The sequence below is a fragment of the Delphinapterus leucas genome, chromosome 11 (genome assembly GCF_059928025.1).
Source record: "Delphinapterus leucas isolate spDelLeu-1000000601 "Yukka" chromosome 11, BTC_Dleu_Yukka2, whole genome shotgun sequence".
NCBI classification, from domain to species: Eukaryota; Metazoa; Chordata; class Mammalia; order Artiodactyla; family Monodontidae; genus Delphinapterus; species Delphinapterus leucas.
In genome coordinates this window covers 45,002,158-45,019,148 of record NC_143139.1, presented here as the reverse complement: position 1 = coordinate 45,019,148, position 16,991 = coordinate 45,002,158, and the positions used below count along the sequence as shown (strand labels likewise).

Sequence of the window (16,991 nt, the reverse complement as noted above, 5' to 3'; positions counted from 1 at the left end):
AAATCATAAACAAGACCAAAAGACAACCCTCAGAATGGGAGAAAATATTTGCAAATGAAGCAGCTGACAAAGGATTAATCTCCAAAATTTACAAGCAGCTCATACAGCTCAATATCAAAAAAACAACCCAATCCAAAAATGGGCAGAAGACCTAAATAGACATTTCTCCAAAGAAGATATACAGATTGCCAGCAAACACATGAAAGAATGCTCAGCATCATTAATCATTAGAGAAATGCAAATCAAAACTACAATGAGGGGCTTCCCTGGTGACACAATGGTTGAGAGTCCGCCTGCCGATGCAGGGGACACGGGTTCGTGCCTCGGTCCGGGAAGATCCCACATGCCGCGGAGCGGCTGGGCCCGTGAGCCATGGCCGCTGAGCCTGCACATCCGGAGCCTGTGCTCCGCAACGGGAGAGGCCACAACAGTGAGAGGCCCGCGTACCTCAAAAAAAAAAAAAAACAAACTACAATGAGATATCATCTCACACCAGTCATAATGGCCATCATCAAAAAATCTAGAAACAATAAATGCTGGAGAGGGTGTGGAGAAAAGGGAACACTCTTGCACTGTTGTTAGGAATGTAAATTGATACAGCCACTATGGAGAACAGTATGGAGGTTCCTTAAAAAACTAAAAATAGAACTGCCATATGACCCAGCAATCCCACTACTGGGCATATACCCTGAGAAAACCATAATTCAAAAAGAGTCACGTACCAAAATGTTCACTGCAGCTCTATTTATAATAGCCAGGACATGGAAGCAACCTAAGTGTCCATCAACAGATGAATGGTTAAAGAAGATGTGGCACATATATACAATGGAATATTACTCAGCCATAAAAAGAAACGAAATTGAGTTATTTGTAGTGAGGTGGATGGACCTAGAGTCTGTCATTCAGAGTGAAGTAAGTCAGAAAGAGAAAAACAGGTGCTGTATGCTAACACATATATATGGAATCTAAGGAAAAAAAAGGTCATGAAGAACCTAGGGGCAAGATGGGAATAAAGACACAGACCTACTAGAGAATGGACTTGAGGATATGGGGAGGGGGAAGGGTAAGCTGTGACAAAGTGAGAGAGTGGCATGGGCATATATACACTACAAAACGTAAAATAGATAGCTAGTGGGAAGCAGCCGCATAGCACAGGGAGATCAGCTCGCTGCTTTGTGACCACCTAGAGGGGTGGGATAGGGAGGGTGGGAGGGAGGGAGATGCAAGAGGGAAGAGATATGGGAACATATGTATATGTATAACTGATTCACTTTGTTATAAAGCAGAAACTAACACATGATTATAAAGCAATTATACTCCAATAAAGATGTTAAAAAAAAAAAAAGAATTAGGGATGAGTAAAGAAGGGCCATTCACTTCCATTAAGGATACTTCATAGAAGTTGTATTTACTACTTGTATTAGTTTCCTAGGGCCACTGTAACAAAATACCACAAACTGGATGGCGTAAACAACAGAAATTTATTTTCTCACAGTTCTGGAGGCTAGAAGTCTCAAGATCAAGATGTCAGCAGATTTGGATTTTCCTGAAGTCTCTCTTCTGGATTTTCAAATGGCCTCCTTTTTACTGTGTCCTCACATGGTCTTTTCTCTGTGCCTACACACCTCTGGTGTCTCTTTGTGTGTCTCAATTTCCTCTTCTTATAAGGATACCAGCCAGATTAGGCCTTGTTTTAATTTAATCACCTCTTTAAAGGCCCTATCTCCAAATACAGTCAGATTCTGAGGTATTGGGCGGGGGTGGGGGGTCGGGGTTGTGTGGTGTTAGGGCTTCAACATATGAATTTTGAGGGGACATAATCCAACCTACAACAATACTTCTTTCTACTTACATCCCATGGACTAGAACCTAGTCACACACTCATTTTTAGCTATAACAGAGGTTGGGATAGGTGAAGCATTTTTATAGGCAGCCATGTGCCCAACTGAAAATCAGCAGTTGGGGACTTCCCTAGCAGTCCAGTGGTAAAGAATCCACCTTACAATGCAAGGGACACAGGTTCGATCCCTGGTCAGGAAACTAAGATCCCACATGCCGCGGGGCAGCTAAGCCCACGTGCCACAACTACTGAGCTCGTGTGTCTCAACTAGAGAGCCTGCATGCCGCAAACTACACAGCCCACGTGCTCTGGAGCCTGCACACCACAACTAGAGAAAACCCACACGTTGCAACTAGACAGAAGCCCACGCACCGCATGCTTCGATGAAGATCCAGTGTGCTGCAACTAAGACCCAGTGCAGCCAAAAATAAATAAAATAAATTAAAAAAAATTTTTTTTTAAATCAGTAGTTGTATTGAGGAAGAGGTGATTGGCTATTGGGGAATAAATAGCAGGCTCTCCTTTGCAGCAGAGGCTTAAGGAGTAATGATTCTTAAAGTTTTCCAATTCCTTCATGTGAAATTAAATTGTTCTTATCTTATTTCTCTGGCCGAACTCACATTCAATTTTATTTTATTTTATTTATTTTTTATATTTATTTAATTTTTGGCTGCATTGGATCTCCGCTGCTGCACGTGAGTTTTCTCTAGTTGCTGAGAGCGGAGCCTACTCTTTGTTTTGGTGTGCTGGCTTCTCATTGTGGTGGCTTCTCTTGTTGCGGAGCATGGGTTCTAGGTGCGCGGGCTTCAGTAGTTGTGGTACATGGGCTCAGTAGTTGTGGCTCGCGGGCTCTAGAGCACAGGCTCAGTAGCTGTGGCGCACGGGCTTACTTGCTCTGCGGCATGTGGGATCTTCCTGGACCAGGGCTTGAACCTGTGTCCCCTGCACTGGCAGGCGGATTCTTAACAACTGTGCTACCAGGGAAGCCCCTCACATTCAATTTTAGATTTTGAAAGATTCTTTTAATACTAAATTGTTGGCTTAGGTGTCCTTTCCACCTAATAGGTGGTAACATTCATCTCTAAGTTCATCACAGTAGGGCAATACAGACTTAGTTGCATGGTGTTTAAGTTAAGCAATAGAAGACATCTTGAAATGCCATGAACAGTAGATAAATTGTGATTTTTTTTTTCTTTCCCAGAATGTCTTGTCTGGGCTTAGTTAGGAGCAGTTTTGCCAGGGCGTGGGAAAGGACAGTGTGAACTTTCAAGGTCTTTTCCATCCCTAAGATTCTGTGATATTTTCTACATAGTGGCATTACTATGATAAAGCTAAATAAAATAGAAGCAGCAAAGGTGCTCCATTGTTTGAGCACTGCTGAAAAGAGTCTGAAAGAGGAGGAAATATGATTTGTTCTGTTTCGCTCAAGGAAGTAAAATGGGCATTTTGGGCCAAGAATGTAGAGAAGCCGTTAGAAACTGAAACGAAACCCAACCAACACTTCAGTCCATCGATCAAAGCACCTGTAGTTCTCATTTCAGGGCAAGTACAACTATCACAGATATTGAACAAAGAGAGTACATGTCCAGAACATTTTAATCTTGTTTCTCTGTTTACTTTGCCTAAGGAATTGCTCTGGACATCAGCCAACTCCTGTGGCCTCCCTTACACACCAGTGAATCCTTTTGCATTTATAGAGCAGAATGATTTTCTCATGCTTCCCTGATTTTAGAAAATTGGCATAATTGTTATTATTGTTGTTGTTATTTTTATTGGCCTAGTACTAGTGAAACCTATGACATTTGACTTCTGAAATCCTTAAAGGACTTGGTGACTGTCACATAACTATAGCTTTACATGTTCCATAAGTACTTTATACTCTATTCCCCCACATTCTGCTTTCTCTTTCTGAAGAGAAGGGAGTGTTGGACCCATATCTCTCATAACTCAGTAGGGCCTTCTTTCTTGTCCTTCTCCCAAGGGCGGTTGAACCAGTTTTCCTTTTCAGGTATGCAGTTATCATACTCTTTTTGTTTTTCATCGTTTGGGCACTGTAGTGAAAAGAACATGGGATTTTGGAATCAAGAAGACCTGGGTTTGAATTCTGGCTTCTTATACAGACTGTATGGCCCTGAACAATGTATTTCATTTATAAATAAAATGGTGATATTTTATACCTTGAGAAGATCAAATAAGATATTTTCTATAAACTATAAAAAATTTTAAGTCATGAGAGGTGACCCAGATTGAGGGGAAAGATGGGAGAGTTTACAAGACCCCAAATATGTCCCCCACTGACACTCTCTGAAGAGAGGCCTTGCATCTAGGCACTCCTCCCATACCTTACTTCACATCCCAGAACACTCCTGAATGTCTACCTTGGGATACCTAGAACTTTGGCTTTGGGATCAGACACAGGCTGGAATCTTGCCTTTGCCCCTCGTAACTTGGGAAAGTTATATAATTCCTCTGAGCTTTGGCTTCTTCATCTTAGAAATGCCCTAACAAAGAGTTTTGTTAGGATTAAAGTAATGTATAGAAACAATAAGCAAAGTCATAGAAAGAATGTAGACTTTGGCATCAGCACTAGAGTTTGGGTCTGATTCTGTCATTTAGTATGACAGTAGTTAAGGAATTTGCCCAAGGTCACCAGACCTTGGGCAAATGCCTTAACTACTCTTGGCGGTATGAGTGGAAGTGCATAAAGCACCAAGTTGATAATTGCACTCAATAAACATTAATGGTTTTTCCTTTTCTCCTAACTCCAATGTCAGAGTGTATAAATAGGCTAGCCATCATGGGCATCTAGACAGTTTTGTTTTGTTTTTAACCTACCATTTTAACCCTATGAATGTTTTGTCCCCAATGTTTTGACTACTAAGGGCATTATTTTCGCTCTCTCTGTTTAAATAACATACAATAAAATGCACAAATCTTAAGCATTCAGCTAATAAGTTTTGACAATTATATACACCCATGTAACCATTACCTCTAACAAGATGGAATATTTCCATCACTCCTAAAGAATCCCTTATGTCTCTTTCCAATCAGTGTTTTACCCCCAAACCTTTCTGATTTAAACCACTGTAGGGTAGTTTTGCCTGTTCTTGAATTTCATATAAATGGACTTATATAGTATGTATTTTTGGGGAAGGAGATGCACTTTCATCTACTTACTGTATAGTTTTGAGATCCATCATGTTTTTGTGTATGTCAGTATACACCCAGCAAAGTCCCCTCATGTCTCATGGGTGATGATTGAATCACTTGCTTCTTCTCAAACGAGTCACAAAAAAGAATTACCATGATTGATCCACCTTCTAGGGCTCAGGGATAGGGTCACCTTCCCTGATCATGTGTCCTCAGAGGAAAGCAAACACCAAAAGTTCATTTTTTTAATTGTTGAATAGTATTCTATTATATGAATATACCACAATTTGTTTATACATTCTCCTGAACCCCTAGATTCTAAATATTTTTTCAGTATGAGTATCAACTGGGAGTAATTTATTCTTGATATATGAATGAGAAAAGGACTGGAAAGTTTACAGGGATTTTGCCACAGGGTATATCAGAATTTTTAGCCTCTAGCTATTTTGTTCCTTCTTAATTCTCTCTACTTGGCCATGGATTAAAAGGGAGAAAATGAAACTGCCCTTCTTTCTCTGAGTGTCCCCTATATAATCTTTTTGGCACAATGCCTAGAAGGTTGTTTATAGAGTTGATGGAAGGATATATAATCTCACTGTGCTCTGGAAGGTACTTACCTCAGCAGTCAAAAAATTTATGGGGAATATGCAGTATTCTTCCTGAAAAAATTGCCAAATCTTGGCTCCCAATCATCCTCCTCTGTATCATCCTATTTCCTCACTCCCTCTCCTTGCCCTCGACTTCTGACAGTCCCCTCTGTGCAGCTTGAGCCACTGAGTGTCCTCAGGAGACACTCTGCCTTAAAATTGTGCTATTTGCCTGGGTGAAATGTACAACGTACACAGATAGGTTGCAGGGAAGCACACACCTAGGCTCTCCTGGGAGCTTAATGTCTTGCTTTGTTCTAGTCAAGTTATATATGAAATAGTTCCTTTCTCCATTGAATAAGCCATTCACAGTGGAAATTACTTCTCTGCCTTTTAACCCTTGTCTACTGGCTTTATTCTTCCTCTTTAAAGCTTTTTCTTTCTTTCTTTCTTTTTCCTGCTAATAAATTATCTTGTCCCTTGGCTGCAACTTTTGCTTTTGTTTTGGCCCAGAAAAAATTGTTTCCAGAAATCCTTATGCCCCAAGAGAAAGGAGAGCCTTCTGTATAGGATTATGGAAATGAGTGTAGTTAAAGGTTATTTTGGAGAACAAAAGAGACCCTCAGCTCAAGAAATACAGTTTTGAGCTTGGTGTATCTTCTGATGGATCCTAACTCTAGAGTTAAAACTCTGACCCCTCATTACTATCTTACTCCCTCCGATCCACCCGTCTCCATGTGTTGGCAGGTTGTTGCAGTCTAGGCATCATCTGCACAAAAGACAAACCTTCAGCAGAAGATAACCATTTTTCTAGTGGCTTTTTTTTCTTTTTTTAATACAGTGAGAAGCCTTTCTTTAAAGCCACCCACCTAGCAAAATCCTCTCATGTCTCACTGGTGATGGTTGAGTCACTTGTCCCTTCCTAACCCAGACACAAAAAGGAAACAGAATTACCACGAATAGTCTAGCTAATTAAGATCCACCTCCTAGGGACTTCCCTGTGGTCCAGTGGTTAAGAATCCGTCTTCCAATGCAGGGAACGCAGGTTCGATCCCTGGTTGGGGAACTAAGATCCCACATGCCACAGGGCAACTAAGCCCGTGTGCCGCAACTATTGAGCCCATGTGCTCTGGAGCCTGCACGCCACAACTAGAGAGCCTGCATGCCACAACTACTGAGCCCGCACGCTCTGGAGCCCACCTGCCACAACTAGAGAGCCCACATGCTGCAACTACTGAGCCTGTGCACTTTGGAGCTGGCACGCCACAACTGGAGAGCCTGCTCACTGCAAGTACTGAGCCCGCGTGCTCTAGAGCCTGAGCGCCACAACTAGAGAGAAGCCTGTGTGCCACAACGAAGAGCCCACCAGAGCAACAAAAGATTCCACATGCCGCAACGAAGATCCCACGTGTCGCAACTAAGACCCAACACAGCCAAATAAAATTAAAAAAAGAAGAAAGATCCACTTCCTAGGGCTTAGGGATAGGATTACCTTCCCTGATCATGTGTCCTCAGAGGAAGGCAAACACCAAAAGGAAATCTGGGCTAGATTGAGTGTGGGAGAAAGGGGAGATTTGGATAGGTAGCCAGTATAGTGTCTACTGTACCCTTTCTCTGCTGCTTCCTTTTTCCTCAGAGTACAAGTTACTTTGGGGACTTCCCTGGTGGTGCAGTGGTTAAGAATCTGCCAGTGCAGGGGACACGGGTTCGATCCCTAGTCTGGGAAGCTCCTACATGCTGCAGAGCAACTAAGCCCGTGTGTCACAACTACTGAGCCTGCACTCTAGAGGCCACGAGCCACAACTACTGAGCCCACATGCCACAACTACTGAAGCCCGCGCATCTAGAGCCCGTGCTCCGCAACAAGAGAAGCCACCACAATGAGACGCCCGCGCACCACAACAAAGAGTAGCCCCCACTCACCACAACTAGATAAAGCCCATGCGGAGCAACGAAGACCCAACGCAGCCAAAAAATTAATTAATTAATTAATTTTTTAAAAAGGAATTGCTTTGTTTTACACACCTCTATAAGAGGCCAGTAGTCTCAGTGGAAATGACTGTCAAAATTGTTTAAAGTGTTTGCATTAATAACTGTTTTATGGACGTCTTAAACAATCTAAAGTTCAAGTTTTCCTGTTTCCCAGTGAACAAAGGAAACCATGTGGCTCCCTACAACTTAAGTTGGAATGCGTGACCATATTCCACAGGTGGCTATTATGAAAGACCGTTTTTTGGTTTAGTTGGGTTTTTTCATTAGTGTTTTGACTGAGTAACAGTGCTTGGACACCGTGAAGTTAGTCCAGGTGTCCAGATGGTTGAGCCTTTTCTGCCTTATATGTAAAGAGGAGCTGCAAAGTTATCATTCTGATTGACAAATATACCTATTTGGTAATTGAGGCCCATCCTGGAAAAAGAAACAACCAGCTGCTTTATATTTGTCCCTATCACCACCTTTTTTTTTCCAGTTTTATTGAAATATAATTGATATATAGCTCTGTATAAGTTTAAGGTGTACTGCTTAATGACTTAACATACATGTACTATGAAATGATTACCACAATAAGTTTAGTTAGTATCCGTTTCCTCATAGGTTTCCTTCTGGGGTGATGAAAATGTACTGGGACTACATAGAAGTGATGGTTACACAACACTGAATGTACTAAATGCACTGAATTGTTCACTTTAAAATGGTTAACTTTATGTTGTATGAATTTTAAAAATTCAATTAAATTTCAGGCCAAAAAAAATTTTTATTTTCTTATGAGAACTTTTAGGATGTACTCTCTTATTAACTTTTAAATATACCATACAGTTAACTATAGTCATCAGATTGTACATTACCTCTCCAGTACTTATTTATCTTATAACCAGAAGTTTGTACCTTTTGACCACCTTTATCCAGTTCCCCCATTCCCCACCTCTCACCTTTTCTTTCTGACAGAGTAATCTTTTTAAAGTTATTTAAGCCTGAAAAAGAGAAATATTGAAGATCTGTCATGTGGTAAAAGAAGTAAACTTAATCTTGTTTGACTCTAAGGCAGATTTAGGATCAAGATTGAAACAGCTCATGGCTTTTTATAGGGAGAAACTATATAACAGTTAAGACTGTTTATGAAATAGTGAGTTGATCCTGTCCCAGGAGTTTTCTAGGAGAAAGAAAGTTCCTCTCAGGAACTTACACAAAGGGACTCTTCTTTGGGGAGGATGGGGAAGATTGCATGAGGCTGTATCTAAGAACCCTTCCAATTCTGATCTTTATTGATGTTTCCCAGCTAAGAGATAATAGAGAAGGCATGTGCTGAGTTTTACTGTATTTCAAACTGAAGAGAATGGACCCTTGATTTACCCATGGGGAAAAAAACAAATATATGTGTATATGCAGTTCCCACGTACAGCCAATGATCTGTAGCTCTGTAGCGACTTCCCTGGTGGCGCAGTGGTTAAGAATCCGCCTGCCAGTGCAGGGGACACAGGTTCAACCCCTGGTCCAGGAAGATCCCACATGCTGCAGAGCAGCTAAGCCCATGCGCCACAACTGCGAGCCTGCGCTCTAGGGCCCGCAAGCCACATCTACTGAGCCCGCACGCCACAACTGAGCCCATGTGCAGCAACTACTGAAGCCCGCGCACTCTAGGACCCGCGTACCACAACTGCTGAGCCCGCATGCTGCAACCACTGTAGCCCACACGCCTAGAGCCCGTGCTCCACAACAAGAGAAGCCACTGCAATGAGAAGCCCATGCACCGCAACGAAGAGTAGCCCCTGCTCACCACAACTAGAGAAAGCCCACGTGCAGCAACGAAGACCCAATGCAGCCAAAAATAAATTTAAAAATAATAAAAATAAAAAACTTAAGCTCTGTAGGTTGTAACTTTTTTTATAGAAGCCTCCAGGTCCTGAATCAATTAATTAAAAAATAAAATATCAGCCATTTTCTATTGTAGTCAGTTTCTTCCAGTATTTCTCATCTTTATTTTATTATTTATTTGTTTGTTTGTTTACTTATTTATTTTTGGCTGCGTTGGGTCTTCATTGCTGTGTGCGGGCTTTCTCTAGTTGCAGTGAGCAGGGCTACTCTTCGTTGTGGTGCACGGGCTCTAGGTGCACGGGCTTCAGTAGTTGCAGCATGCAGGCTCAGCAGTTGTGGTACGCGGGTTCTAGAGCGCAGGCTCAGTAGTTGTGGCACACGGGCTTAGTTGCTCCACGGCATGTGGGATCTTCCCGGACCCCACGGTTCGAACCCGTGTCCCCTGCATTGGCAGGCGGATTCTTAACCACTGCGCCACCAGGGAGGTCCCTATTTCTTATCTTTAAATTCAGCTGTATGTGACTTCCCTGGTGGCGCAGTGGTTAAGAATCCACCTGCCAATGCAGGGGACACGGGTTCGATCCCTGGTCCAGGAAGATCCCACATGTCGTGGAGCAACTAAGCCCATGTGCCACAACTACTGAGCCTGCGCTCTAGAGCCCGTGCGCCACAACTACTGAGCCTGCATGCCACAACTACTGAAGCCCGCATGCCCTAGGGCCCGCCTCCTGCAACTACTGAGACCATGTGCTGCAACCGCTGAAGCCCTCATGCTCTAGGGCCCTCATGCCACAACTACTGAGCCTGCATGCTGCAGCTGCTGAAGCCTGTGCGTCTAGAGCCCGTGCTCCACAACAAGAGAAGCCACCGCAATGAGAAGCCCGTGCACTGCAATGAAGAGTAATCCCCGCTTGCTGCAACTAGAGAAACCCTGTGCGCAGCAACGGAGACCCAACGCAGCCAATCAATCAATCAATCAATCAATAAAAAGAATTTAAATTCAGCTGTATGACTATGATTGTATGAATGACTCTCTAGCCTTTTAAACTAAGTCTCCAGGCAGCTGCTCAGTAGCCACCAAAAGGTGAACAAAGCAATAATCTTTGCAGACTAACTTATGCCAGGATGAGGTTACGCATGCTTCTTAAGAGCCTTCTGGGTCTTATCCTTGAAACTGATTGAAAGGAGGAAAAAATGTCTGGCATGACAATTTTCTTGAAGCATTGCTGTTTGTTTAGCTTGGTTTCTAGAGTCACATGGAATAGACAGGACATATGGGAAGGTTTCCAGTCTTATCTTTTTAAAGAAAGGAAAGAAATATTTAGGATTCAAGTACAGTCAATAATCCATGAAAGAGAAACCTCTATTATAAACCATTGTTGGAGCTAAGCATTTTTGACTTCCACAGTTGTTGAGGACATGAATCTCTGTATAGAGCATCAATTTCTGTTGCTGAGTGGGTGCTTGGATTACTGTATTGACCTCACTACAGGATTTCCCAGGTAGTGATAGCAAGTGATAAAGAGCTACCACCCCTGCACTACAAATCTCTGCATCTTTGGGAGGCAGTAAAGTGACTGAACCCAAATAGTGAATAGCAAAGCAAAGATTCTCTCTTCCTCCAGGGAGAGACCCAGTCTTTCTGAAGGACAGATGACTACAAAACTCTCTTCTTGCCTTTTCAGCTTGCTTAAGATAAAGGAAAGAATTTAAGATTCTATAAGCATTGTCTGATTTTGCTGCTTTTTGATGGAGGAGATACTTGAAGTTGGTAACAGTGTTGTGGTTTGTGGCAGCTGTGGAAGTTCTCCTTGGGAAAGGAGAGTGATCCTCTCTGGTACTGAATAGAGCTTTATATCTTCTTTCTGGAGAGAGTCTAGTGAGATAACTCTGTGGAGTGCTCAAGCTGAAGATGTGAGCAGATTTCTGTAGGGAACAAGGGAGGGCAAATAAAGTGCCAAGGGGACTTAAACTACATTGCTTTAGAACTGAATCCTGGTGAATCTCAAGATAATTATGCTGAGTAAAAGAATCCATATACTGTATGATGTAAAATTCTAGAAAATGGAGACTAATCTGTAGCGACAGTCGTTGGCTGGGGGTGGTAGCAAAGGGGAGGAAGGGCTTTTAAAGGAGCAGGAGGAAACTTTTGGAGGTCATGAATGTGCTCACGATCTTGATTGTGATGATGTTTCACAGGTGTATGTGTGTTTCATAATTCATCAAATTGTATTTTTTTTTTTTTTTTGGCCGCGCCACGTGGCTTACAGGATCTTAGTTCCCTGACCAGGAATTGAACCTGGGGCCTTGGCAATGAAAGCGCCAAGGGAGTCCTAACCACTGGACTGCTGGAGAATTCCTAGTGCATTTTAAATATATGCAGTTTCTGTCAGTTTTACCTCAGTAAAGCTTTTTTTTTTCTTTAAAGAAATGAAATTAATCTAGGGGTAACATTTATCAAAGGACCCTATACTGGGTTACAGGAAGGCTATTTCAGGCTTCTGTATGAAATACAAGTCTTACAGGTGTGTTAAGTTTAGATACACAGCTCCTGTTTAATGCATTTCATGTTTCTTTAGGAGTCCATAGAGGCTGCTGTATTCTATTGAAGAAGATGTCTAACAGTAACACTACTCAAGAGACTCTGGAAATAATGAAAGAATCGGAAAAAAAACTGGTGGAAGAATCTGTAAACAAAAACAAGTTTATATCTAAGACTCCAAGCAAGGAAGAAATTGAGAAAGAGAGTGAAGATACCAGTTTGCGTCAGGAGACACAGGTAAGGATTAGAAGTGCATCATATGCGCACTCTTTATAGCAAAATAGAAACGTCATTAGAGGTGGCTTTGGAAATCTATAGGAAGCCAGTCACTTACACAAACATTTGATTCTCCCTAAAAACCCAACTTCAGCTCTCAAGAAATATCTCCTTCCCTTTTTGTCAGAGTCCACAATGAAGTCTAAAGAAAACAGAATGAAGTCCCTAATCTGTTAGGACCTGAATAACACTGGTTCTTGCTACATTTTGATATTTTTTAACTATCAAAAAACAAACTATATACAAACACATATTTGACAAGTCATAATATGGCTTATACAATAAACCATATTTTTAATTAAAATTTTTTTTTTTATTTTTGGCTGCGTTGGGTCTTCATTGCTGCGCATGGGCATCCTCTAGTTGCAGAGAGCAGAGGCTACTCTTCGTTGCGGTGTGCGGACTTCTCATTGCGGTGGCTTCTCTTGCGGAGCATGGGCTCTAGGCGCGCAGGCTTCAGTAGTGGTGGCACATGGACTTAGTTGCTCCCACGGCCTGTGGGATCTTCCCGGACCAGGGCTCGAACCCTTGTTCCCTGCATTGGCAGGCGGATTCTTAACCGTTGCGCCACCAGGGAAGTCCCTACAGTAAACTCTTAAAACTAGAGCTGCCTGGGTTTACACACAGTTTTAAATTCATATCCTGGTTGTGTTAAAGCAGTCAGCATTTTCTGGGCAGAAATAGTCTCTGAACTTGCCACTTGGTAAATGTGAGTGAGAGGAATTTTATTCTTTGGTTGCCTATTGTTTTCCATCCGAATTCATACTACAGTGCAGATATGATGGCAGTAGATGGCCAGCCGAGCTTTTTCCAGGGCTCCTCTTTGGTACCCAGCCAGACTCTGGGCCTCCTCTAGCTTACCTGTTCCAGTTCTCTTCCCTGTGGTCACTACTAGTTTCCTCTGTTACCCAAGCCCAAATTATATAAATCCTTTCCTTCTTGCCCAGGGGTGAGACTGGTCTTTATTATATGCTTAGGAGATAGACTGTTAATTGTAGTAAGTTAGTTTAAAGAGCAGTAGCAATAACATTTTGGAGGGTCTAGAAACTTGAAGCAGGATTTCTCTTGACAACCCAATTCACCTAGGCCTTGTCTTACATAAAGATTAAGACAGCAACAACATAAAGGGATGAATTAAAATCAGATAACTCTCTGAAATATTTTGTTCTCTAGCTGCCTGCTTTTCTACTATTTTTCCTCTTACAGTTTGCCAGATCTCTGTCATGGCTGCTTTTCTTTCCATTATCTTTTGCATGTGAATTGTCATTCCCAGCCCATCCTTCCAGAGTTTATGGAGACAGTCCGCCACTGTTCCAGCTATACTTCTAGCTTCCACTGATCCCAATAATGAATTTTAAATCCTCAGGACAAATAAGTGTTGAATGTTTAATTATGTGCTGTCATGTTACATGGAAGATAATAATTAAATGAACTTTTTGGTCCAAGTGACTCTATTCTCAGGAGACCATTTTAAGTGGTGTTCTGAACTCCTGTTTTGTGTTCTTCTTGAAGATAGGCAGAAAAGAAAGGGTGACTATAGGTTTTATATGCCTTATGGATACTCACTTGGTTTAAGAATGTCTTCACCTGGATATACAGATAGATTGTGTGGGAGGCTGGGTGGGGAACCTGCCTCCCCTCAGACTCCTTTTGTTGCTGCTGGAGCAGGTGGAGTTGCTGCTGCCATCTACTGGAACTCCTGCTCCTTTTACAAAGTCTTGGCCACCCTTCAGAAGCCCTCTCCCCTCTACCAGTGTTCCCCTTCAACAGCACTAAAAATTCTGCTCTTTCTCTTACCTTTCCCCCAACTCACACCTGGTAAGTCTCCACAAGAATCTTACTGACTCTGTCAAGAGAGTGCCTGTTACGAATTGGAGCTGGAAAGTTTGAGGAAAGGGGACTTTCATTACTCGTACTGTGTGACACATATTCTTGGAATCAGCAATTGGAACTCAGAACATCTTTGGCATGGAAACAGTGCTATAAAGGGCAGGTTCTGAGATTCAGTTTAGAATGGGCAAATCCTGACTTAACACATACTGAACTTAGGTGGGTCCTTTAAATAACCTAGCCGGGCTTTCTGCCTTTATACTTGTAATCTCCTCTGATTCAGCTACCATACTGCTTTAGAAAGATGGCTGTGAAATAAAGATCTGATTGTGTTAATTCTCTCCAGAGTTTCTGTGTGTCTCCTTGCCCTAGGCTAAGTCCCAGATTTGTCAGCATGGCATATTGTGACCTAGCCCTTGCCTGCCATCCATCCACCTCTGGAATCCTATGCTCCAGCATTAACTGATTCGCTGGCCCCTGAAAAGTTTGGAGAAAGCATGCTTTTACATGTTTTCTCTGCCTAGAATGCCCTCCTTGGTATTCTTTCCCTGGCCTCCTCCAGGTCAGTTTAGGCTCATCATTTGTATTTCCAGGACCCAACACAGTTCCTTGCAGGCACTCAATATTTGTGAACATGTGAATTTGTGAATTCCTAGGTTTGAGTTAGACACTTGTGCTCCTCTAGCACTCCATGAGTACCTCTGTAATGCACTTAATGTCCTGTATTGTAATTGTCTATTTGTCTGTCTTCTCCAACAGGATTATGAGTTCCTTTTTGACAAGGTTTGTGTCTTTTATCTCTGTATCCTCCAGTAGTTAGCATGGTGCCTGATACATATTAGACTTTCAGTATGTGTTTGACTATTTAATGAAAATTATGCATTCTGAGAAATAAGCAGATTTATACATTGTTTGTAGGGTTATAAATTTGTATAACTTCTTTGAAGGGCAATTTAGCAATACTTTATAAAATTTTTAAATATAAAATTTTTAAATGGACTATACCATATTTGTAGATATACTCAATGATATGGTCATTGAAGCATTGTTTATACTAACAAAGATCAGAAACATCCTAAATGGTGCAGTTTAAGGGACTGGTAAAATAAGTTATGGTATGGCCACACAATGGAATACCATGTAGCCATTAAGAAAAACAGTGTCTCTTCTATGGAGGTATCCTTGAAAAAAGTTTAAAAGTAAGGTTTAGGGCAGTGTGTACAATATCCGTCTATTTGGTTTAAAAAAAAGTGTGTGTACACATGTACAATAATCTTATAGATGCATAAAAGATCTCTTGTAAAAGATTACAAGAAATTCAGTACTAGTTGATCCTTTAGGAGGGATCCAGGTAGCTGGGGGACAGATGTGAAAGGAGACCTACTATTCTGCATACCTTCATTATAACTCTTGAATGTTTGTGTCGTATGTATGTTATAACTTATTTGAAAAAAATAGTGACAAATACTGCTTCATATTCCTGGACTATGATTCTTCCTTTATTATAACAGATCTTGCCACTGACCAGATTCACCATCATTTCTCACTTTTTCCATCCACCTTTCCGGTTCTCCATTTTGCATTGTAGCAGTGTTGTTTGGTAACTAGTGAAGAGGACAAAGGAAAGAAATCCTCACCTACCCAGGACCATGCTGGTACTCTGCCTCCATCTGTTTCCCCTCCTCCACCCACCAGCCTCAGTTTCTTCCACACCTCAGTGGCAGTGAGTTCCATTCCAAACATCTTAGAAGCCCTAAGTGTCACCCAGCGTCTTCCCGAAAGTCCTCATTTTGACTTCTCAACTATTCGAAACCTTACCAATTAATTAGTCATTCTTTCCCTCATCCCACCTCAGGCCCTCATTCTTCATCTTCCTCAGCTTCTATCCTGCTCTTTACTCACTCTCCTTACCTCCCTTTGCTCTGGAGGTCTTATCCACATCTTCCATGCTCCCTTCTTTTTATCCTGTCCCATCTTATATCCATGACCCAGACAGGCTATAAGAGCCTGCACCAGGAGCTTAGAACTGGGAGAATTCTCATATTTAGGGAGGCAGGCAATTGGCAAGAAGAGCCTTCATTCCATTTCTGCAGCCACAGGGACAGGTCTTTTGAGTATCTCAAGTTAGAACTCTCAATGTGTTGTCCTATAAAGGTGTTATTTTAAGTGATGGTTAGGAGCCATATTTCACACCCACTATAGGCTAAATAGGCTTCTGTTAGCAAGCTTGGGAAAAACCACTCTATTGTGCTATGGTAGTGACATTGCCAGAAGCATCCTAATCAGGAGAGGATTCCCTGGTTTATCCAAAAGTAATTTTTATCAATCTGTGAAATAGGCCAACCAGTCAATGTCTTTCTATTCTTTATCTTCATGGTGAGTGGTGGTTTGTCTGTAGGTGGCCTATGGTCCCTTCCATGTCACAGTTGCTCGAGTTGTAGCATAGGGGACAACCACAACAACTGGGTCTCATCATAGTTTGGCTATTATAATGGTTTTGAAGTTAGTGCTTTTTCTCTGTAAACTTGTATTGCTTTTAACTTGTGTTTATTTCCCCCACCTTTAATATTTTCTAATCCCCTTCTAACAGAGGCGGACATCCAACCACGGTCATGCCAGGAAAAGAGCCAAGGTGAGAGCCCTTCCTCTATAGCTTCTTTTCTAGTGTTATTAGTAGAACATTGCACAAATGGACTTATCACTAATAACTAGTTTATTTGGATTATATATAGGCAAAGTTTGCCTGTCCCTTGTACCCTGATTGTGAACATGCATACACACACGCACAAACATGCACGCACATATACATATATCCTATTGGAATGTCTGGCTTTATTTTTCCCCATTATCTTTAGTTCAGTCACAGTCTATTTCTGATACCTGAAAGGATACCCAGCCAGAGCCTCCCACAAACAAAGCCTGAGCACACTGGTACTGGTTCTGCTGTAATGCCAGT

At 41.9% G+C, this 16,991-nt stretch overlaps 1 protein-coding gene across 24 annotated transcripts in view; it reads left to right on the top strand.

The window, feature by feature from the left end:
- Positions 1-16,991, top strand: part of R3HDM2 (R3H domain containing 2) — a 152,450-nt gene that overhangs the window by 95,263 nt on the left and 40,196 nt on the right. For 14 of the 24 annotated variants that reach the window (XM_022571757.2, XM_022571760.3, XM_022571767.3 and 11 more), the window contains 3 exons: positions 11,967-12,166; positions 14,795-14,818; positions 16,626-16,667. In XM_022571757.2, the coding sequence (XP_022427465.1) occupies positions 12,002-12,166; positions 14,795-14,818; positions 16,626-16,667 (231 nt within the window). In that variant the 5' untranslated portion in view covers positions 11,967-12,001. The remainder of the gene's footprint in view (positions 1-11,966; positions 12,167-14,794; positions 14,819-16,625; positions 16,668-16,991) is intronic. The other 10 variants (XM_022571771.3, XM_022571769.3, XM_022571772.3 and 7 more) reach the window with 1 other exon arrangement.